This window comes from Dermacentor silvarum, chromosome 7, assembly GCF_013339745.2.
Source record: "Dermacentor silvarum isolate Dsil-2018 chromosome 7, BIME_Dsil_1.4, whole genome shotgun sequence".
NCBI lineage: Eukaryota > Metazoa > Arthropoda > Arachnida > Ixodida > Ixodidae > Dermacentor > Dermacentor silvarum.
The window spans coordinates 68,952,536-68,971,347 of record NC_051160.1 but is presented as its reverse complement, the minus strand read 5'-3'; the positions used below and the strand labels follow the sequence as shown (position 1 = coordinate 68,971,347).

Here is an 18,812-nt window from a genome sequence, read left to right as displayed (position 1 = left end):
TGTCTTTCCGAAAAGACGCTGGTTCAGCTATATATATGTTCCATAACTGATTTATAGCACATGAAAAAGGCAATAACAATAGGAGACAACTTCGACGATATATTCAGTGATTTATTTCGTGAGTAATATCCCCTAGGTGAAATTTGTCTTTAAAATTTTCACCCAGGCCATTTCGTTTTGCTGCCGCATCGACTATAACCGGTTATATTTTATTAAATTATAGTTTATTGTGCCATGATTTTCTTATTAATTATCTAATTAAGGGCTTGATGCAAAGCTCGGCTGAGTGTGTAAAAGAACTGATCATTCCACAACTCCTTGGTTATTGCGGGAAACACCGTGCCCAGGATTCCGGCCACTCCATTTGCGCTCGTCCCGGCGCCGTCCACATTGATCTGGATGTTCTGAATTGCCACAGGAATTGTGGGTCCCTGGTAGAAAAGCTTGATGTCCTTATCTATATCACTTTGTCCAATGTGAAACTGCGTCGTAAAACGGGATAGCTCAGAACGCAGACTAAATGCACCTTCTTGTCCAGAACAGTGTCTCCAGGGCATTGTCAGCACCACGTCGCCTGTGTTGATGAAGTCTACTTGCACCAATGCTCTGCCATTGACGCAGTATGGGATCGCCGGACCGTACTGTTGCAACTTGTGGAATCCACTCGCATTGAAACCGCGTATTTCAAAGCCAGCAAAGACAGGGTAAAAGTTTTCGCGTCCAATAAACTCGTGATCGGGGAACTTGGCGATCAGCCTCGCAATCGTGCCATCCACGTCCATTCCAGTGAAGTCGCACGCTGATCCTGCACCCACAATTCATGTGATTTTAACAAAAGTTACTCTATGTCTGACCGCTGAAGGTTGTAGTATTAGCTGTCATCTTTTCAGCAATCTTGCTTGAAGCCTTTTTTTAAACACAAGTCCAAAAACAAAGTTTCCATCGTCATATTATGCTGCTATACTTTTAACAGGGGCCGATGATTAGAGTCGTTTTCGGCGACATATAACATTCCCTCTCTTTTCATACATGCTGACAGCGCAATAATCACATATCACAAAAGAGGACCATACACATAAGAAGTCATAAAATTAGTGCCTTGCGTATTTGTGTACCTCTTCGGTTACCGGCTGCTAAGCATGCCGTAAGAAGTCGTCGAATCATCAACGTTATCGACCTCTTTTTTGCTGCTATTAAAAACGCAATACCAATTGGATGTCAGTTGCGCTATAAAATCATCGCCGTCAAACGTTTTTTTAGTAGTATATAGGAAATGCGCGCTTTATAAAAGCTCCATTCCGTGACTATGTTTCAGAATTTACTGCTTCGAAAAGCGCCAGAACCAGCACTACACTTGCAAGTGTGCTACAACATCGTTTAACTGTGCAATGGTGATTGCTTTGCTTGATTTTCAGGATCAGAAGACTAAATGTTCTACTAGGCCGATAGGAGTTCTGTCATTTTAATTTCCCGATCATTGTTGTAGCATGCTGTACTATGCAAATCGAATTTGCAAGGAGAATGAAAACAAGCAAGAACGGAAGGGGAACTTATAGGTAAAAAGCGATGATTTTACAGATCATGCCGTCATCTGTTCTTGTTCGCTCTATCCCGTTCGCGCATTTTTTGCCATGCCAGCTAACGAACACTCCCAGTTCACACAATCACAAAATTTCTATCACACAATCACAGATGTTTTTTTTTTAGAAACAGTGTAGAAATAAATATTATGTGTAGGTTTTCCATGCGCATGATGAGTGACTAGTTTGCGTGTCAAATGTCAACGCGGCTTAGGAAATGATTGAAGGTGTTGTTTCAATTTGCAAATATTTATGATTGTAGTAACTTATTTTGAGCAATCAACTGCGCGGATTTATAAGGATCTGAGATAGTCAGGGAAAATAATTACTGCTGTGCTGTCATCCCCGCCTTAGAGATGATATTCTGACTAATATCCTTGGAACAGCAACGACAACGTTGGTAGTCACTCCACAATGGCCTTATATGGACACAGTAGGTTAATGACATATTGGACGCATCGATACGGCAATATGGTAAAAAAGAGGAACCTGGCACAGCTAGTCGTGATTTATTGGCCCTAATAAGCACACTCTTATGAATAACTATTCCTGCTGTTAAGAAAAGATTCCCGTCATGGTATTGTGGGGCTTCCTTGATGTAATGTTTCTTTTTTTCTGCGCGTTCTTTAGAGCAGGCCTTACCTGAAAAGATACGCGCAACGGCAGAAGAAAGAGCCGTTGAGGAGACAGCGAACCAGAGATAATGAAACGCCATGGTTATGCAAACCTGTAAACACAAATATATTAACATGTGTCAACATTCACAGTATGTAGAGCATGCTAAAAGACAAGAAAACAGGTCCATTTTCTACTCGAAAGCAAATACTAACCCGTTGCAGTTGCAAACGTTTTTCAAGACTGCAAAATAGACCTTAAACTCTCGATTAAGACTCTCGTCTAGCTTAATTCATGTGTATCATTGTGTTGGTACTGAAAAGCAGTTATCTCAGTCCACAAAATTCGCCCAGCAATTCATGCGCTAGTATTTGCTTCTCGGGCTGAATGAGCGATTACATTATTGGACAGGATGCTGTTTCAAGGTCCCGCTGTTTCCCTCAAATGCCTGTGCTTAACCTTCAAAAAGCCTGTGCCATTAAATAAACTGTACTGTATAGTTTCAATAGAACTGAAGTTTCTCAACACGAATATGTGGGTAAAATAAATATTTGTAAAGTCGTCTTGGCCAAAATATGATAACACTTTTAAAGAAGAAATTTTGTCGTTTCATAAGATATTTCTATACGTGCGCGCCTAGACTTTATTTAATATGTTTTCAATAAATAAATTGTCTAACACGGCGATTATTCCACTTAGTTTCACGCTATCTGCGAACAAAACATGATTCTGTGAGCACCATTTCTCTGCAGAAACACACCTATATGTGACTCACCTTATGTCTGCCGATGCTTGATGTAGTATTCGTTTTGAGGTGTTGCTATTCCACAAGAGTTCAAGTCGTTCAGCACGATACGATCAAATGACCGCCACAAGTCGTGCAAGAATGTGGGATGCCTGGTTTGCGTGCCCCTTTTATAAGGATCCTCTCGATGTCGCCAATTACTTTCGTTCAGCAGACATTGTTCGATAGGCTTGTAACCTCCACGGGAGTATAAATATACTACGTGCAATCCTAACGCCGACGTCGGCATAAGTCGTAAGTCATCCATTTTGAGTCGCTAACAAGATGAGATTGGCAACTCCCCGTCGGTGTTGGGAGCACCACAACACGACGCCATCGTCACCGACCGCTGACGTCTAGAGGGCTGCTTGCCCCTTCTGAAGTCTTTGCATCCGGGGTGCTGAAGTGTGTCTTCAAAGGCGAGTGGTTGCAACACCAAATATATCTTTGGGGCGTCAGCGCCAACAGGCCATTGTGGAGTGACTACCAACGTTGTCGTTGCTATATACTGGGCAATTCAGCGAACACTTTAAAAATTTTTAAAGGTTGCTTGTGGCAGATAGCACAATTCTAGTTCTTGAAGTGCTCTATTCGAAGAGGCGGACATTACTTCAACAAGAAATTAAATTGCGTAATCGACTAATTAAAAAATCACTAACAAAGCTTTTAACTAATTGCCTTACGGCCCATATTGCAATTTACAAATTCTATCGGTGGGGTTCGCAAGGCGGATCCACTAGAAACGAATTCTCAGCATGACACCAGTTTCGATATGATAAATCTAGAACTTTGCGGAGAAAGGAATTGGCTTTCCAGTTACTTTTGGGCTTCAATGCAGAAAACAAAGTTTTGTTAAGAATGCGTGGGGAGCTTCTGAACAATATGACCCGCTTTTATGGTAATGAAACAAGCGGTATGCGCTGAGCTCTTTATGTATTGCCTTCCAATGGGGTGGCGGGGGGGGGGGGGGGGAGTGTACATTGTTGCACAAAGTGAAACGACAGTTCCTGTGGACGAAAAAGGAGCGCGAACTGTCGGATCATCGAATGCGATTATGAGACAGTTTGCTCTCAGCATATGTGAACCATAGGGGTAAATTTTATTTGCTTTACCTCGCAGCTGTGACACCACTGCCGCTGAATATCTTGCATCGGCCTGTCTCCTCTGACGTTGCTTTCACATGCAAGTGAATCGCGTGCGAAACCTAGTCCTCATCCAGTTGTAACCCCCCCCCCCCCCCGCCCTGAGGCCGACCTAACCCCCCCTTTTTTTTCACCGCTGTTCTTTCCTTGCGCATTTGAGTACTGCAACTAAGATGTAAGACGCGCAATCGTCTGCACACTCGCAAAAAGCGCATTTTTTGACAATTTCCCCTGACGAAATTGAAATTAGTGCTGTTTAGATGCTATTGGCAAACTGTCAACCCTCCCCGCCCTCCTGGCAGAGAGGTGGTCAACATTAATCCGGAGCGCTCTACTACGGCTTGCCTCATAATCAAACCTGATCTTGGCACGTAAAACCCCAGTAATAAGAAGAAGAGCGGCCGCTGCTTGTTAACAACTTCACGTAGAAAATGGAGTGTTGGCCGCCTACTACCGAGCAGAGGAGGCGATTGCTACTGTTTAGGGCCTCACTGAAGGTTGCTGTGCCCATTTCTGGTGAACACGATGCGCGAACGAACACGTGTAGCACGTGTTTCCTTCGACGCACGCGCCAGTTCTGCCGAGAAAAAAAAGAGAAAAAAAAAGTTCGGCCAAAGAGGTTCGGTCGAGATGCGCGGAGAGCAGGGCCATCTGGTGGCAAAATCAAAACACTAAAATGCCACGTGACTGCACTCTGAACTCTGATTGGCGCACGCGACGCTTCGAGCGAGGCGTTTAGTTTTTTTTTTTTTTTCTACTCCGAGTAGCAGCACGCGGCGGCGCGATTTCGTTATGGATCGTGCTGGGCACGCGTCAGAATGACGCGCGCGTCCCACCATCCGCGCGTCAGTCGCGCCTGAAATCACGCCATGCGGTTGCGGCTTAATAGGGTGGCCGTGTTTACGGGGGTATGAGCCATTGCTTAAGGGGGTATGAGCCATTCATTGCTTTAAGTAACGGAAAGATTTAATATAGAAGAAATTTCATGGAAACATATCCAGAATGAACGCGCCCAGAAAAGGGCTCGTCATTGACAGTAGGAAGCAACTGGGACAGTATTTTGTTCAGTTATGATATTTTGTTTCAATTGTAATATTTTGTATTCGTTGTCTCCTTTTCTTTCCGTGCGCTTTTCGTTTTTGTAAGTAAAATGCTTTTTTTTTTCTAGTGTCCAAATGTTTCTTTTTTGCAGAAAGGCATGTTTTTCTGCTCTGCATATATCCATTTGCTGTCATTACTACAGTGCACTATGACATAGTTATTTATAATGCAGTCATGACTACTATCGTTTTCCTCACATATATATATCTACTACAGTGTTTTGATCATGTGCCAAGTTGATGTTGCCATGTAAGGTCTTTTGGGCCCCGTCAAGCTACTATCGTAGCTTTTAGCCCAAAATGACCATCCAGTTTCTGTTTCTTTTACTGGAAAATAAATAAAGATTGATGATTCTTGTCTGAAGGCTTCCGAAGTCCAGGCGAAACGTCAGCGAAGAGCCGCGCGCCCCGAGTTGAGGGAGTGCGATGTTGAGGCCAAACGTCAGCGAAGAGCTGCGCACCCCGAATTCAGGGAGCACGATGTTGAGGCCCAAACGTCAGCGTCGTCTTGCCCTGCAGGAACCGGACAACGGTGGTGCGCACCACGGCATACTAGCGTAAACTTCCCTGGAGCGACGGCCAAGTTTCAACGCGAATTTCTCAACAGTAACTTCGGAGGCAGCTGCAGTGCGAGTGACCGGTTGTGGTTTGAGCTCAACGTGGTACTCGTCAGTGTAATTCGTACGGAGGAACACCGAAGAAACACACACCAAGCTTCGCTTACCCCAATTTCCTCGACAGGGGAAGGGCTACTAATTTTTTTCTGGTATGTTGCCTGTAGGCAACACTCGTTAATAAAGGGTTAACAATAAGGGCTGGTGCCGTCTGTGGGTTTATAAGACGTGATCCTAATATTGCAGTTAAAATGGCGTGAAAGCTCTCTGGCAGGGCAATTTAAAGGCGTTTAAGTTTTAAAGTGCATTTTGTCGCTCCTGTTGCATACAAATTTGGTGGCCGCGATGTTGCTGTTTCGGCCGATGGAAACAAAATTTAGAATTACTTCAGTACATTCCATATATTACAGCGAAGCTGTCTTGGGCTAGGGTACCATCTATTTTTTCGTGTATTCAAAAAATCTGCGTGTGCAAAATGTGAGCTCCGGTATCTGACGCAAAATCTCTGCATTCCATATAGTACATTACACGCCTCATCACATGGATATGTATTTTCGGTAGATTAGTTATCAATAGGCACCATTTTCAAGATCCTAGGACTTGCAGCTATATAAGAAAGTTTTCTCAAATATTTACCGCTCTGCGACCCGCGTCGGCCACGTGTACGTTTGCACCCTCCTCTCTTTGTCGTCGTTCCAGCCACTTGCGTGCCTAGTTTCTTTCCTCTCTCCCGGCGCTGCGGTCCCGTCGCGCGTGTCTACTTTCTGCCGAGTGGCGGTCCCGTCGGGCGTGTCTAGTTTCCTCCAGCTCATCGGAATCGCGGTAGTCTTCCACGCGAATGTATACAGCCAATTAAGACCGTCGATCAAAATAAAAGTGTGTGCGTCTTCGGTATGACCGCCGTCACCGCTAAAAAGAATTAAAATTTGCTCATACCTTTGGTCTGGATTCTGTGTCACCTCTATGTCCTTTGCTAAACTGCCTAGCTGGTAATTCACCTTCACAGCAATGGAATGGTGCGTGATTGTATTGCGATAGCAATTATAGGGACACTCTAGGCATAAATTCCGCCGCCGTCGTCGTCGTCATCGCCGTCGTTGTCGCCGTCACCGTCAAGTTCCGCATAAAGTCCACGGGCGATAAAATCGTCGCCGGGCGCTGTACACTGTATGTGCGAGTGAAAACATCCGATGGCGAGCCGGCAATCGCGTCTCACGCACACAAGGTCGGGAAGCGGGAAGGAAGCGCAGTATGCTGCTGCGCTGACTCAATCGAGTGTTTTGACAGCCAGTTTCCGCGGTCATCGAGTAAGATGCGTTCATGTTTGCTTGTGCGTGCGTGACACCATGCTTGTTAATTTAGGCATTATGCCAATGTGTACAAGTTTATATAGATGATAAAACTACTATCCTTCATTTTTATAGCTGTCCACTAATTTGCTATCACAATCGACGCTTCGCCTTTCGGGCGAGACTGCGACTTTTTTTGGTTATCTGCTATGTTTGTATAGATGTTTTTCGGGAGCATTGTTAAGGAATACTGGTCAATTTAGGATACATCATTAAAGAGAGCTACCACTCCGCCCTGTCCACCCCCAACTGCACCTTTACAAAGCAATACGAGAACGAATGGGCGCGTCGCCAATAGCGGGAAATCTAAGGAAAAGAAAACGAAATTAAATCAGTAACATTTATCGCCCTTACTTATTATTGTGGGTATATGGTCTAGACAGTGTCACTGCAGGCTATAGTCCTGCAAAGAAGCGAACGCTTTTTGTTGATCTTCCTGATGGCTTTAAAAACGCAGCACGGATAAACTAGGGGGCACGAACCTGGTTTCTTTTCCCACCAGATCTCTTTATACATATTCGACAGACACGTTTGCCGGCGTTGAGCGCCAGACCAAATTTCGTGGTTGCCCAAGTCGGGATTCTTTCTTACACTGGCCGGGCACAATGGTTCGCAGCAGCTGCAATGCAGCACAGTGCTGTGCACATTGCGCCGCAGCATTTTTGATGACATGCTCAAATGTGACTTGAGGTGAAGGAACTGGACATGAATGCCACCATTACATAAAGCTAGAGCATGTCGCAGCGCGCGTTTTGGTACCGGTAGGGCTCGCGGCGTTTTGTAGCGCGAATTGCAAGCACCGCACGCCCGCCCGCCCCGTCGCGGCGCCACTGGGCGCCCTTGTGCGTTTTTATCGAGCAGCCGTAGTATAGTCTGTCTCCGCACAGTAATTTTATTTTTTCTTTTTTTTCTGAATCATGAAGCTAATAGGGATGACTGGCGAGTCTTACGTACGAAATCTTCATGTGAGGTTTTTTCCTATAGATAAATCAGCTGCGTCTGCCGTTGCATTGCCTGGTGACACTTTTGCGAGCCTCGCTGGGTTTACTTACCGTGAGTGCTGCGGCCAGGTTGTTCTCTAAGTGAATAGGCCAACCAATCACAGCGGAAGACGCGAGCCGTGCGCGCGGCTGGGATCCCTGCACCACCACCAGATGGCGCTCGAGTCCACGTATCTAAATCAACCGCATTCCATGCTTAAAATCGGATATCTTGTCGGGTTTGGAAGTTAACCGAATACCAGTGGGCCGGTTATCAGATGTATCAATTCCTGGAAACGGCATAAATGTAGTCCGCATATCTCATTTGCGCACTCGCGTGAAGCCTACATTACACGGTCTATTAATCAGCTTGGAAACAAACAACTATTCGCAAGTACCAAAACTGCCCAGTGTAGTCACTTCACGTTGTCAACGTTTACTGTCTGGCTTACGGGGACCACATCACCAATATAGAAAGTCCATGCGTCAAAAAATAAAAGAGCATGTTTCAACGCTCAGGCAATGTGAGGATTCCCAAAACAAATATGAAATATAAGCAATAAAAATACCCCATACGCTAAATATTTTGCCACGTCTTTGTCAGATTTATCATTTGAGAATTTCACGAGTTTGATGAAACACTTCGACAAGAGACATTGAATTTCATTCTGTGGTTTTATGCTCCAAAACCGCTATTCGATTATGAGGCACGCCATAGTGGAGGACTCCGCATTAATTTTTACAGCTAGGGGATCTTTAACGTGCCCCCAATGCACTGGAAATGGGCGTTTTTGCATTTCGCCCCATCCAAATGCGGCCGCTGCGGCCAGTATTTGATGCCTCGATCTCGTGCTCAGAAGCGCGCAACACCGCAACACCATATATGCTGAGACACCGCGGTGTGTGAGAAGAAACGTTGATTATTTTCATTGATGTACGAAGGCTATGCGAAAATACCAGGCTTACAAAGACATCTGCGGCATTGCGCAACTTTTCGCACTGCCCGGGGGAATGTATACTACGAATGTTTATGTCCATCGGCAAAAAAAATAATATTATAACCGGAACAACCTAATAATACAGGAGCTTCTGGGTATGCGACTCACCCTCCTTCCGCTGAGAACCAAGCGTTCAAATAACGTTTTCACTTGGAGAACTTTGAAAGTATCAGAATATCCCTTGAAGAAGTTGTGCTGTAATTAATTACACCTTTCAAGCCAGACTAAAGGAAGCCTCCACTATGACTTCCTTATCAAGACCTCCGGTTCACGGCCGCTGTTTTCTTTGTTAAGCTGGTTTTATAAGATATTCGTGTAACATGATCACAGGCGCAACGCGGCTACGTGCAATCCCAAGGAAAAGCGCAACAAAACTCGCATGTGCCGCGTTTTCAGCATTCAGCAATAATTGACCAAATATGCCGTCGTCCTCACCGAATGTTGATGTCTGAGCGGGCTACTTACTGAACCAAGAGTGCAACTCTACTCGAGACGCGTTCAGTGTTTTTTACCTATAGCAAGCGAGTGAAATGTGCGCAGCAGACCTACGCGTTGCGCAGAGTGCAGGAGGAATTAAGCCAATGAACTGTAGCACCGTAAGCGTTCATAACATATTAGCCGAAATCCTGATCCCTCCACTATACGCCACAAAACGCACGAGCAGATGGTATCCAAAATTAGGAAGTGAAACCTTCACGCCTTGGAAAAAAAGGCGCTACATCATTTTTCAGTTACTGCACGGCCATTGCAGCATAGTCGACAACGACTATGCTTTCAAGGTTCTCTGGACCACCTACAACGACACCCAGACGCTTCCAATTGTTTCTCGAGCACCGACAGTGCAGGAAAACTTTGTCAAGCTGCCCACACAAACACGCAAGTTAACCGGAGTTCAAATGTTCGCCAAGGCTTGAAGCGCTATTTTTCAATTGCCTGGTTTCCTGCAATATTTTCTGTTGTGCTCTTTATAAAACTGTTGCCCCATTACCACCACCACCCTCCGTCTACCGCGTGCTCTGCTTAGTCTCCGACGACTTGGTTATTAAGTTTCTACTCTAATTCTGTACGGAGAAGGTTGTACTGTTGTACATCTGTGCACTGTGGCTCGCTGATGTGCACGAGTGCCAAGTCAGGTGCTTCCTCTTTACGCTGAACGAACTTATTTGAACGAGCACTGTATACACGCTTCGACCGTAAAAACGACCAAACAGGATGCAAAATTGCGCGCGACTGGCCACTCAAAGCACTCCGAGTGTATTTGCGGGCTTGTGTCACGCTGGGAAAAGCGCTTTTATGTAGCACGTATTGAGCAACAGAAAGCTGTATCAGGAGTTTTTCAAGTTGCTCTGCAATTTTCTCGCTGCCACGTTTCTTAGATGAAACGTGGCAGAATATCTGAGAACTTGATTAATTATTTAGACTACCTAAGTAATTAGGCGAAATGCAAAAAAATTACCTGAGTAATTACCAGCGCCGGCAAACAGCATTACGTTGGTTCTGTCCAGCTACGTGGCATTTGCATATTTTAAAATCTTCGTGCATGACGGTTGGAACTACCTTAAACAGATAAATACGAGATGAAAACGCATGTTTAGTAATTATTTGCTAAGCTCATAATTAAACCTCCGGCAATAATCTTTCGCCGAACATAAAACGTAACATGTCTTGAACTTCGATAAAATGTGAACTCGGTGTCACGTAGAGTTCTCTCGGGAAACTGCAAAAAACAGTAAATTTCAGCTGTATCTTTATTTCTAGAATTCAATGAACGAAGTGTTTACGAAGGCTATAAATTTCTCAAGCGCATTTACGCCGTGTCTATATGCTTCCCATTTTTACTAAGTTTGATTTTGGTTACACTTATATTTCTCAGGACAGCGGGCTACACTTTGCGCCATTCGTGAAACAATCAAATAGCACCAGAGCCCTTGCATTCGTAATTTGGTCTACATGGCGTAAACGTCTTACGAATTTAGGCTTTGCGGCATTACTTATAACCTTTTTCTTATTTTCTGGAAATCTAAACAAGACGTGGCACTCACACAGCCAACTTCCAAATATATTTTGGCATAAGAGACATCTTGCGGAACAAGCGCATTCATAAAGCTGAACACGTACGTACGGTCAGCAAGCTTGCTATGCTTGCCGTCGCGAAAACTACCGACGTAGTCGATAACAGCCATGTATGCAATGGTACTACAGGTGTGAACTTCAGTACGTAATTACACTTAAAGTAAGCGAAGCACAAAACCTAAATGGCCACCGCAGGGGCCGAGATAAGAAGAAAGTTCCAAGATAGTGGAGGTGCAATGTTAGGAATATAATTAGGCCAATTTGCGCCACTAGATCTGTGGCAAGTGCCCCCCCCCCCCCCGAAAAAACGTCCTGGCTACGGGCTTGGACGCTGGGTAACGTTTGAAATAACGGCCGTGTTATGCTTTCAAGCACTTGTTGAAATAATGGACTACTACGGCCTTAATTTATCAGCATATATTTCAATTCCCAAGCACATAGCCTTATATGGCTTACTTTGTCTATTTTCATCCATTTTGTGCATCCGACATTTTCGTCAAACTTGTACTTGGTGGCAGACGAGATAGCCGGCTAAGTTCTGCGCCGTTCATGAAACGCACCTGCAAATTACCGTAGTGTATGAATACCTAATATACTGCTAAGACGCTGAGTAAACCACACACTTTAGTTAGTTTGCACCCGTAACATGCACCTTATTTTCCATAAATATAAACAAGGAGACTTGTTTAGTTAACCGAGGACACCGTGGAAACCTATATCAAACCTCCCTTACAGCATGAAAATAAGTAAAAAAGGAGTATTCATCAAATGTTTGAAACCATCGTAATTAGGCCAGAAACGTTGCACTTTCTCCGCATTTCACTCTTAATATGGGCGCTGTTTCTATCAAATATGATATCATGGTCACGTACAGTTCGTCTAGTACCTTGTGAAACGCGGCGGATAACAGCTGTATAACGCTTTCGAACGCGTTTTGAGGAATGTTTTAAAACGAACGTTTTTTTACTGACGCTCTTGAAGCATTGCTTACACATCAGTCATAATATTTCTGTTGTATTCCAAAAATGTTAACTTTGTAGCACGTGGGCTTCTTTCAACACATTGGGCGAACTTTGTACCTTGGTCGGAAAATTCGTTTGTAAAGCTTCGAAACAAATGAATACGTAATGTGTTACACTGAGTGTCATTACCCACACACTTCAAACTTTCTCTCTTGCTGACCCATAACATGGCCCTTGTTATCCCAAATTATGAAATTGCTGCAGTCTTTCAGTTTGGAAAGAGCGGTGGGGAAAATTTACAAGTACTGGAAGCATGCCAATAAACACACAGAGCACGAGGTTGTGACGACTTGAGTTTAGCTCCTCTATAAACCAGACACGTCAACAATTTCGTGCGCATCACTGCAAACATGGCGCATTTTTACTTTAACTATAGATTTTCTGATTATTCTAGTTCTTTCAGGATATTTTTGAAACTCGGCTATAACGTTTTCAAGACTTTATAGTCACAGTGTTGCAAAATAAAAAGTACCTACTTCATTTTGCGTAGACTCTTTTTCTGTTTGGCTGCAACCTCTATTTAGTTGTGATGACATGCTGCTAGCTTAAGGTTATGTCCAACTTCTCTCTAGTATTTATGAATTTTAGCGAATCATTCACAATATATACGAACACAAACTACTTCATTAAAGAGAGCGACAGGTTTCACAAACCCCTGTACATTTTGTACACTTTGATCTTAACCAAAAGGCCGAGAAGCGATACATTTTGTCATCTTTATTGTAGTACAAGGAGAGCGCGCAATCATCCACCTATGGGGCGTGCTTCAGCAGGTGTATCACGTGGTACTGTTGTGTAGTGGCTTTAATTTTGTTTGGAACATCAATCACTCGATCGCTTTACGCAAGGCTCTGTGAAATTCAAGCGCGAACTGCCAGTACCACACTTCATCGACTAAGCTAGGGAAAAGTGCACTCAGAACTTGAAACGCAGAGCGCACCTCGGTACCGGCACCATCGACAATAACGCGAAGGCCTTCTGTTGTGACAGGAACAATGCGACCCATTGGTTCCAGCTTCACGCCTTTGTCAGAAGACTCGACGATGCGGAATTGGGCGGTGAATCGGGAGAACATAGCGCGAACGCTGAAGCGTCCTTCGTGCCCTGAGCAAGCCTTCCAGGGCAACGATAAGACGATGTCACCATCATTGACGAAGTCTACTTGTAGCAAGCGGCTCCCGTTGATGCAGTACGGAAACAGGGGTCCGTACAGACGGAGTTTGTTTAGGCCCTTCAAAGAGAATCCAGCCACTTCAAGTCCAGGCCCGTACGGCTGAAGCTCCAGTGGACCAGGCAGGTGATTTTCAGGGAGCCTGGCCAGCACTCGGGCAACTTCGTTGTCCAGACGGAGACCAGAGAAATCACATGTATCTGTGATTTGACATGGAAAAATAAACAAGATCGTCATTTATTTACAGGTTGATCATGTTTATTTTCCCAGGAATTCTTAAAAACCGCCTTAACAGAAAGGATAATTCTTGTCTTCCAGCTGCATTGTTGGTGGATACTGATATTACTAGCCCGAGAAATCGAAACACATCTTCGACCAATCAACAAAAATTTTCGAATTAACGTCGCAATTATTTGCTTTACGGCACATATTGCGATTTATAAATTGTAGCTGGTGAGCTTCCAAAAGGTATCGCCAGGAAAACACTGGTTTCGAAATATTCTTACCCAATGTCTGGGACGAAAGACTCGGGCGTTTCAGTTACTTTTGTGCTTAAATGCATAAAAGAGTGTTTTGTTAATAAAGTGAGTGGAACAACAGTGCATTTTTACGGAGAACTTGGTAGCGCATATCTCGAAACTGGTGTCATCCTGGAGATTCAATTAAACTGGATATATCTTGCAAACACACAGGGTACAATTATTTAACTGCAATATGTGCCGTATAGTAAATAATTATGAGCTTAATTAGTTACTTTTATAATTAGTTGAATATGTGTTTCAATTTCTCCTGAAAGTAATGACCGCCTCTTTCCATATCCCAGCTCAAGGACTAGAATTATGTTATCTGCAAATTGGAGACACTTAAAAATTTCGAAAAACAAAAACAAAATATCACACCGTATAACAACCAAATGCAGTAGTTTGAAAGAAACAAATGTATTCACCTTATCAAAGAAGCAAAATCGTTCGGCGTTATCACACCGGTAAAATCTTTTAGACACCATAAGAACTATACAAAGCATTCATGTTAGGACGCGAAGGACCACACTCTTGTCTACTTTTCGCAAAGATGCGATTCCTTTCTCTCTCTCGCTTAACAACTTATCGTTTCAAAGGAGCATTTCTATTTCCTTTACTCAACCCTGAGCCTAATAAAGCGAATACCAGTCTTGGCATTGTCACACCAGTTTTCTTTTAGGCTATATAGCAACCAAAAATAAGGGCCGATCTCGAAAACAGTGCAGTCTAAAATGATAGCCTATCTAAAAATATTGTTCAGCGTCAAATTGTGACCCAATTTCGAAGGTAGCGAAAACTAAAAATGTGCGACTAACCTAGTTCACGGAACTCTTCGTTAAAAAAAACGGTTACTGAGCGTAATTCCATCCCTGTCGTGCGGATTCCTCAAGCTCAGTACCCCAAGGCTTCAGCGTGACGTGGCCTGGATGCCCGTGAGGACGGAGGAAGTAAATGAGAGTGTTCGCACACCCCAGCGATCACCATGGTTTAATCTCTGAACACTCGCGCGTACTTTGCAAGTGAGCCCCTCTATGCTGCAACATGTCGAGATAAAGCGCCGGAGAAGAACCCAGCTACAGTACGCGCCTCTACGTGAACCGTTTAGGCCATTCGCTTATTTCGATAGCATCGTGGTTGAATTCTGTCGAAATTTATTTTTGGAGCTGCTCATCCTCCTCACCCTTGGCAGGTAGGGGGATAATGCCTGGGATGGAAAGCAGCGCTTCCTCCAGCAAGGACAATTTCCTTTGTCGAAATGCTTTCCACCAAACCTATGACTCAGACTAACTACCTTCGTTCGCAAGCAGTGGAATCAAACATTCTCGGTTAGTTCAAAATGTGCACGCATTTATACTTTTATGGGTTTTTACAATACGATGTTAAGACCTTTATGGCAATTTTCTTCAGGAACAAATTCTACGATTGATGCTTTGTGAAAGCTCCCGAACACAAAGTATTTTTCTGTAAAAACTGAAACTCTACATTATCACTGCAGTGTTCTGATGCACTTTCACGGTTGCAGAAACCCACGTAAGTTTGTGAAATTTGATGAGCTGTCATTTCTTAGCCGGTTCAGAAACGAGAGGAGGTACAAGGGGAACAGCCGACACCCTACAGACAAAATATTTTTTTTTCGCAAGTACAAATCACATGATTCGCAAAATTTGTATAAATACGCGTGAGCTATTCTCAAGTGTTGCGCATTACTTGTGTAATATGTTAGCACTCGCTGTTCTCAGCGTCATTCATCCGGGTCAATGCTTAAAGAGCAAGTGCAAACCACTAACTTCATACGTGTCTTCAGGTGTCACTTCTTGCCTGACCAAGATTATAAACTTTCCATGGCACTTGTAAATCTGACGGATATCTATCAGCAGGGACTAAAGCAGGCAAATTCTGATTCTTCCGTGCTATTAGAATTCGCCTTTGCGTTCGGTGGGCTTATCTCCCTTGCACATATGTCCACCGCCATTTGAACCACAACAGCTGTCAGTGGTCGCTCCATCTATTGTGACCAATGGTCAGCTTATGCGCAAAGAATTGTAAACATCTCCTCACCTGCCCCATGGAGCGTTGCAGCACATGATCCTGTGAAATAGGTGACTACAGCAAGAATTGTCGCTGGCCCCATCTTCACGTAGTTCCTGTAAGGTAGACATTCGCATGATTTGCCATGCTACATCAGTGACCTTTCGAACCGCTACCCTTGTTTCATATATGGCGTGTATGTTCATCCCGCTAATACACTATCAAAGTGGAGAAAGTGCAATCGTAAAGGTACAGTTATCCAACAATCACATATTTGGTAACACAATAGAAAATCTAGTTTCGCGCGATTCGGAACCTAATAACTGATCATAGGATTAACTCACATTGTCGATGCAGAACACAGTCAATGGTGCCCAAACTTTCTTTTATTTATAGAACAGTCAAACTTCGTCAATACCGGAGTCTTTAGCTAGAAGATGCCAGCCTTCCCTGTAACTAATGCAGCAAAGCGTAAAAAGTGGCACTATTTCTTTTCAAACATTTCAAATGTGACTAGTACAGCTGGGCTTTTTTATGCAGAATAAGGAGATAGTTGATCATGCAGAAGAGACAGCTTATATTTTTCGCAGTGGCAAGGGCTCCCGTGTTTACACGAGCGCTTTGTCGTAAGTAAACGTATTATCATCATTAACTTATTGCTGGAAAGATTATCGCTGATAAAAGTATGTTTCCAGCACTTCAATAGCCTACCTAAATAGGCTAATACCTCTGGCGCTTGTTTTACAAAAGGATGTTTTTTGTTCTTTAGAGTGAGATCAATTCTATTTTAATGGAAGCGTTAAATGAATTTTTTTCAAAACGCCCACTTATAAATCATCAAATTGACTTACTTCATTGCCACACCGTCCAACCAACTATAACGCTGCGAGTTTTCAAGTCTGCTGGCCTCCCTCGAAAGGCAAACGCCCGCAGCGTCTGCAGCAGAAAGATTCTGAAGCTTGTCGCCTATCGTAAAACTATATAGAGCATAACGGTAACGCCTTGCCAGCACCGATAAGTTCGTGTTGCGGCAAATGTGCAGTGGCACCCTTAGGGTAATCTTAACTGTGTTTTCCATGATACCCGGTCGGCTTTCGTTAATTCGAGCAATCTCGGGCAAGGTTGCTCGAGCAAAAGCTTATTGACCGTGCCGCTGCAGCTCCTTAGACGCACGATGATTGCACGGACAAGCAACCAGCGAGAGAACTTGGGTAATTTGTTATCACTGCTAAATCCAGATGTTTATTCTGTCTCATCCGTAGTGCTTTTTTCCGAGAAATAATTGGACGGATCGAATGCTTTTATTTTTACACACATGTTTTAAACTAGCTTATGATTGCTTAACTTTCTTTAGCTGTGACAACATCGACGCAATAGCAATGTGCCCTCCTTATCCATGGGGTTCCTGGCATGTATTTATTCTGAACAAACACGATTAAAATTAAGTCCTGCTCCTGACGAATACTTTCATAAACGAACCTAAAAATTTCTTTTATTATGTTTTCAGATACACCGCATTGCTATATAACAATGATGTATAATTGAGGCATCAAGTAGCCAACGCTCGGCTTCTGTGCCTATATGTCGTCATCTTGAGCCCTGTTTCGAGCAGCTGACAAGAGACGAATTTGTAATATTGACGAGTGGAGCATGAACCTCATAGCTTTGGCCCCGCCCATATCAATCGAAATATTTATTCAAGAAGAATCATATAAGACGAGTGCATTGACCACAAGGCCTTAAGCTGGCAGCAGAACGGCTGCTTAGTGGTTACGAATTCTTAGTAACTTGTCGGCTTTTAAGTCGAAAGCCTTAGGTGTCAATGCTGCTGGTGTCCTTGGCGGTTACCTTGCAGCCTTGCAGTGAACTTGCAGTCACCTTGGCGAAACTTAGCCGACGTCATCTAAAAATGCTAGGGTGGCCATCAAATTTCTCAGTGAGGCTCCTGTAAACAAAGTAAAGCATTGACTGTAAAAGAAAATTTGGTAAATTGCGGTCACGGTGGGAATCGAATCCATGCCTCCGCGGTGCGAGACGAGCACGCTTCCCTGAAGCCACCGCTGCTTTTTTTTTCTTTCATGGTATTTAATACATTAACATGTCATCCAATAAAACATTCACTAATTGTGCATAGTCACAGAATGGTGGGTACAATGAGTCAAACACAGGAAAACAGAAGAGGCACTGTTCCGCTTTAAAAGGGTGGTAAGGCTGAACACCTCACGAAAATGGCGTACCCGTCCGGTTGAACATCGAGTTCATCATAAACATGCTTTAGGTGCACAGCCATCTGGATGAAATTTGCTCTTATAGGTACAACCGATTCGGCGTTGCGGTCCATCATTGGCGTCTTCTACAGACTGCATTTCCATGAGAAAGAACACGTCGAAAGGTACACTGTCATCAGAGGTCGGCAGGAGATATCGCACTGTATGGGGGTTTATTTCAAAGTCTTTCTTTAGTATCCGTTGGAGGATGTCCCAAAATAGTATGGCATCTTTGCAGGCAATAAAACAGTGTTCAATTGTCTCTGGCACATTACAAAGACGACAATTAACAGAAGTCACAAATATACCCTTTTTCTGTAGCCAAGTTATTACCGGTAAAGTTTCACTATGAAGTTTGTGAAAGAATGTTTTGCAGCATGGGGATATATACATTTTACGAACTCGCTTTAGTACATCGTGGCCTGGCCATTCAATGTATAGGGATCGGTAAAATGAAGGCGGAAATAGCATGGACAGTAAATCTTTGTATAACTTTTTACGCGACACGGAGTACAAGTATTCAGTGGAAAACCGAACTGTCAGGAAACGAACCGCCAAATAAACCTCC

The 18,812-nt window shown here is 43.7% G+C and overlaps 2 protein-coding genes across 2 annotated transcripts in view; both read right to left on the bottom strand.

The window, feature by feature from the left end:
* Positions 1–18,812, bottom strand: part of LOC125946795 (uncharacterized) — a 61,319-nt gene that overhangs the window by 14,784 nt on the left and 27,723 nt on the right. The gene's annotated exons all lie outside the window — the stretch shown is intronic.
* Positions 12,966–18,812, bottom strand: part of LOC119459559 (uncharacterized) — a 41,422-nt gene continuing 35,575 nt past the window's right edge. The window contains exon 4 of the mRNA XM_049670820.1: positions 12,966–13,197. Coding sequence (XP_049526777.1) covers positions 13,084–13,197 — 114 coding nt within the window. The 3' untranslated portion in view covers positions 12,966–13,083. The remainder of the gene's footprint in view (positions 13,198–18,812) is intronic.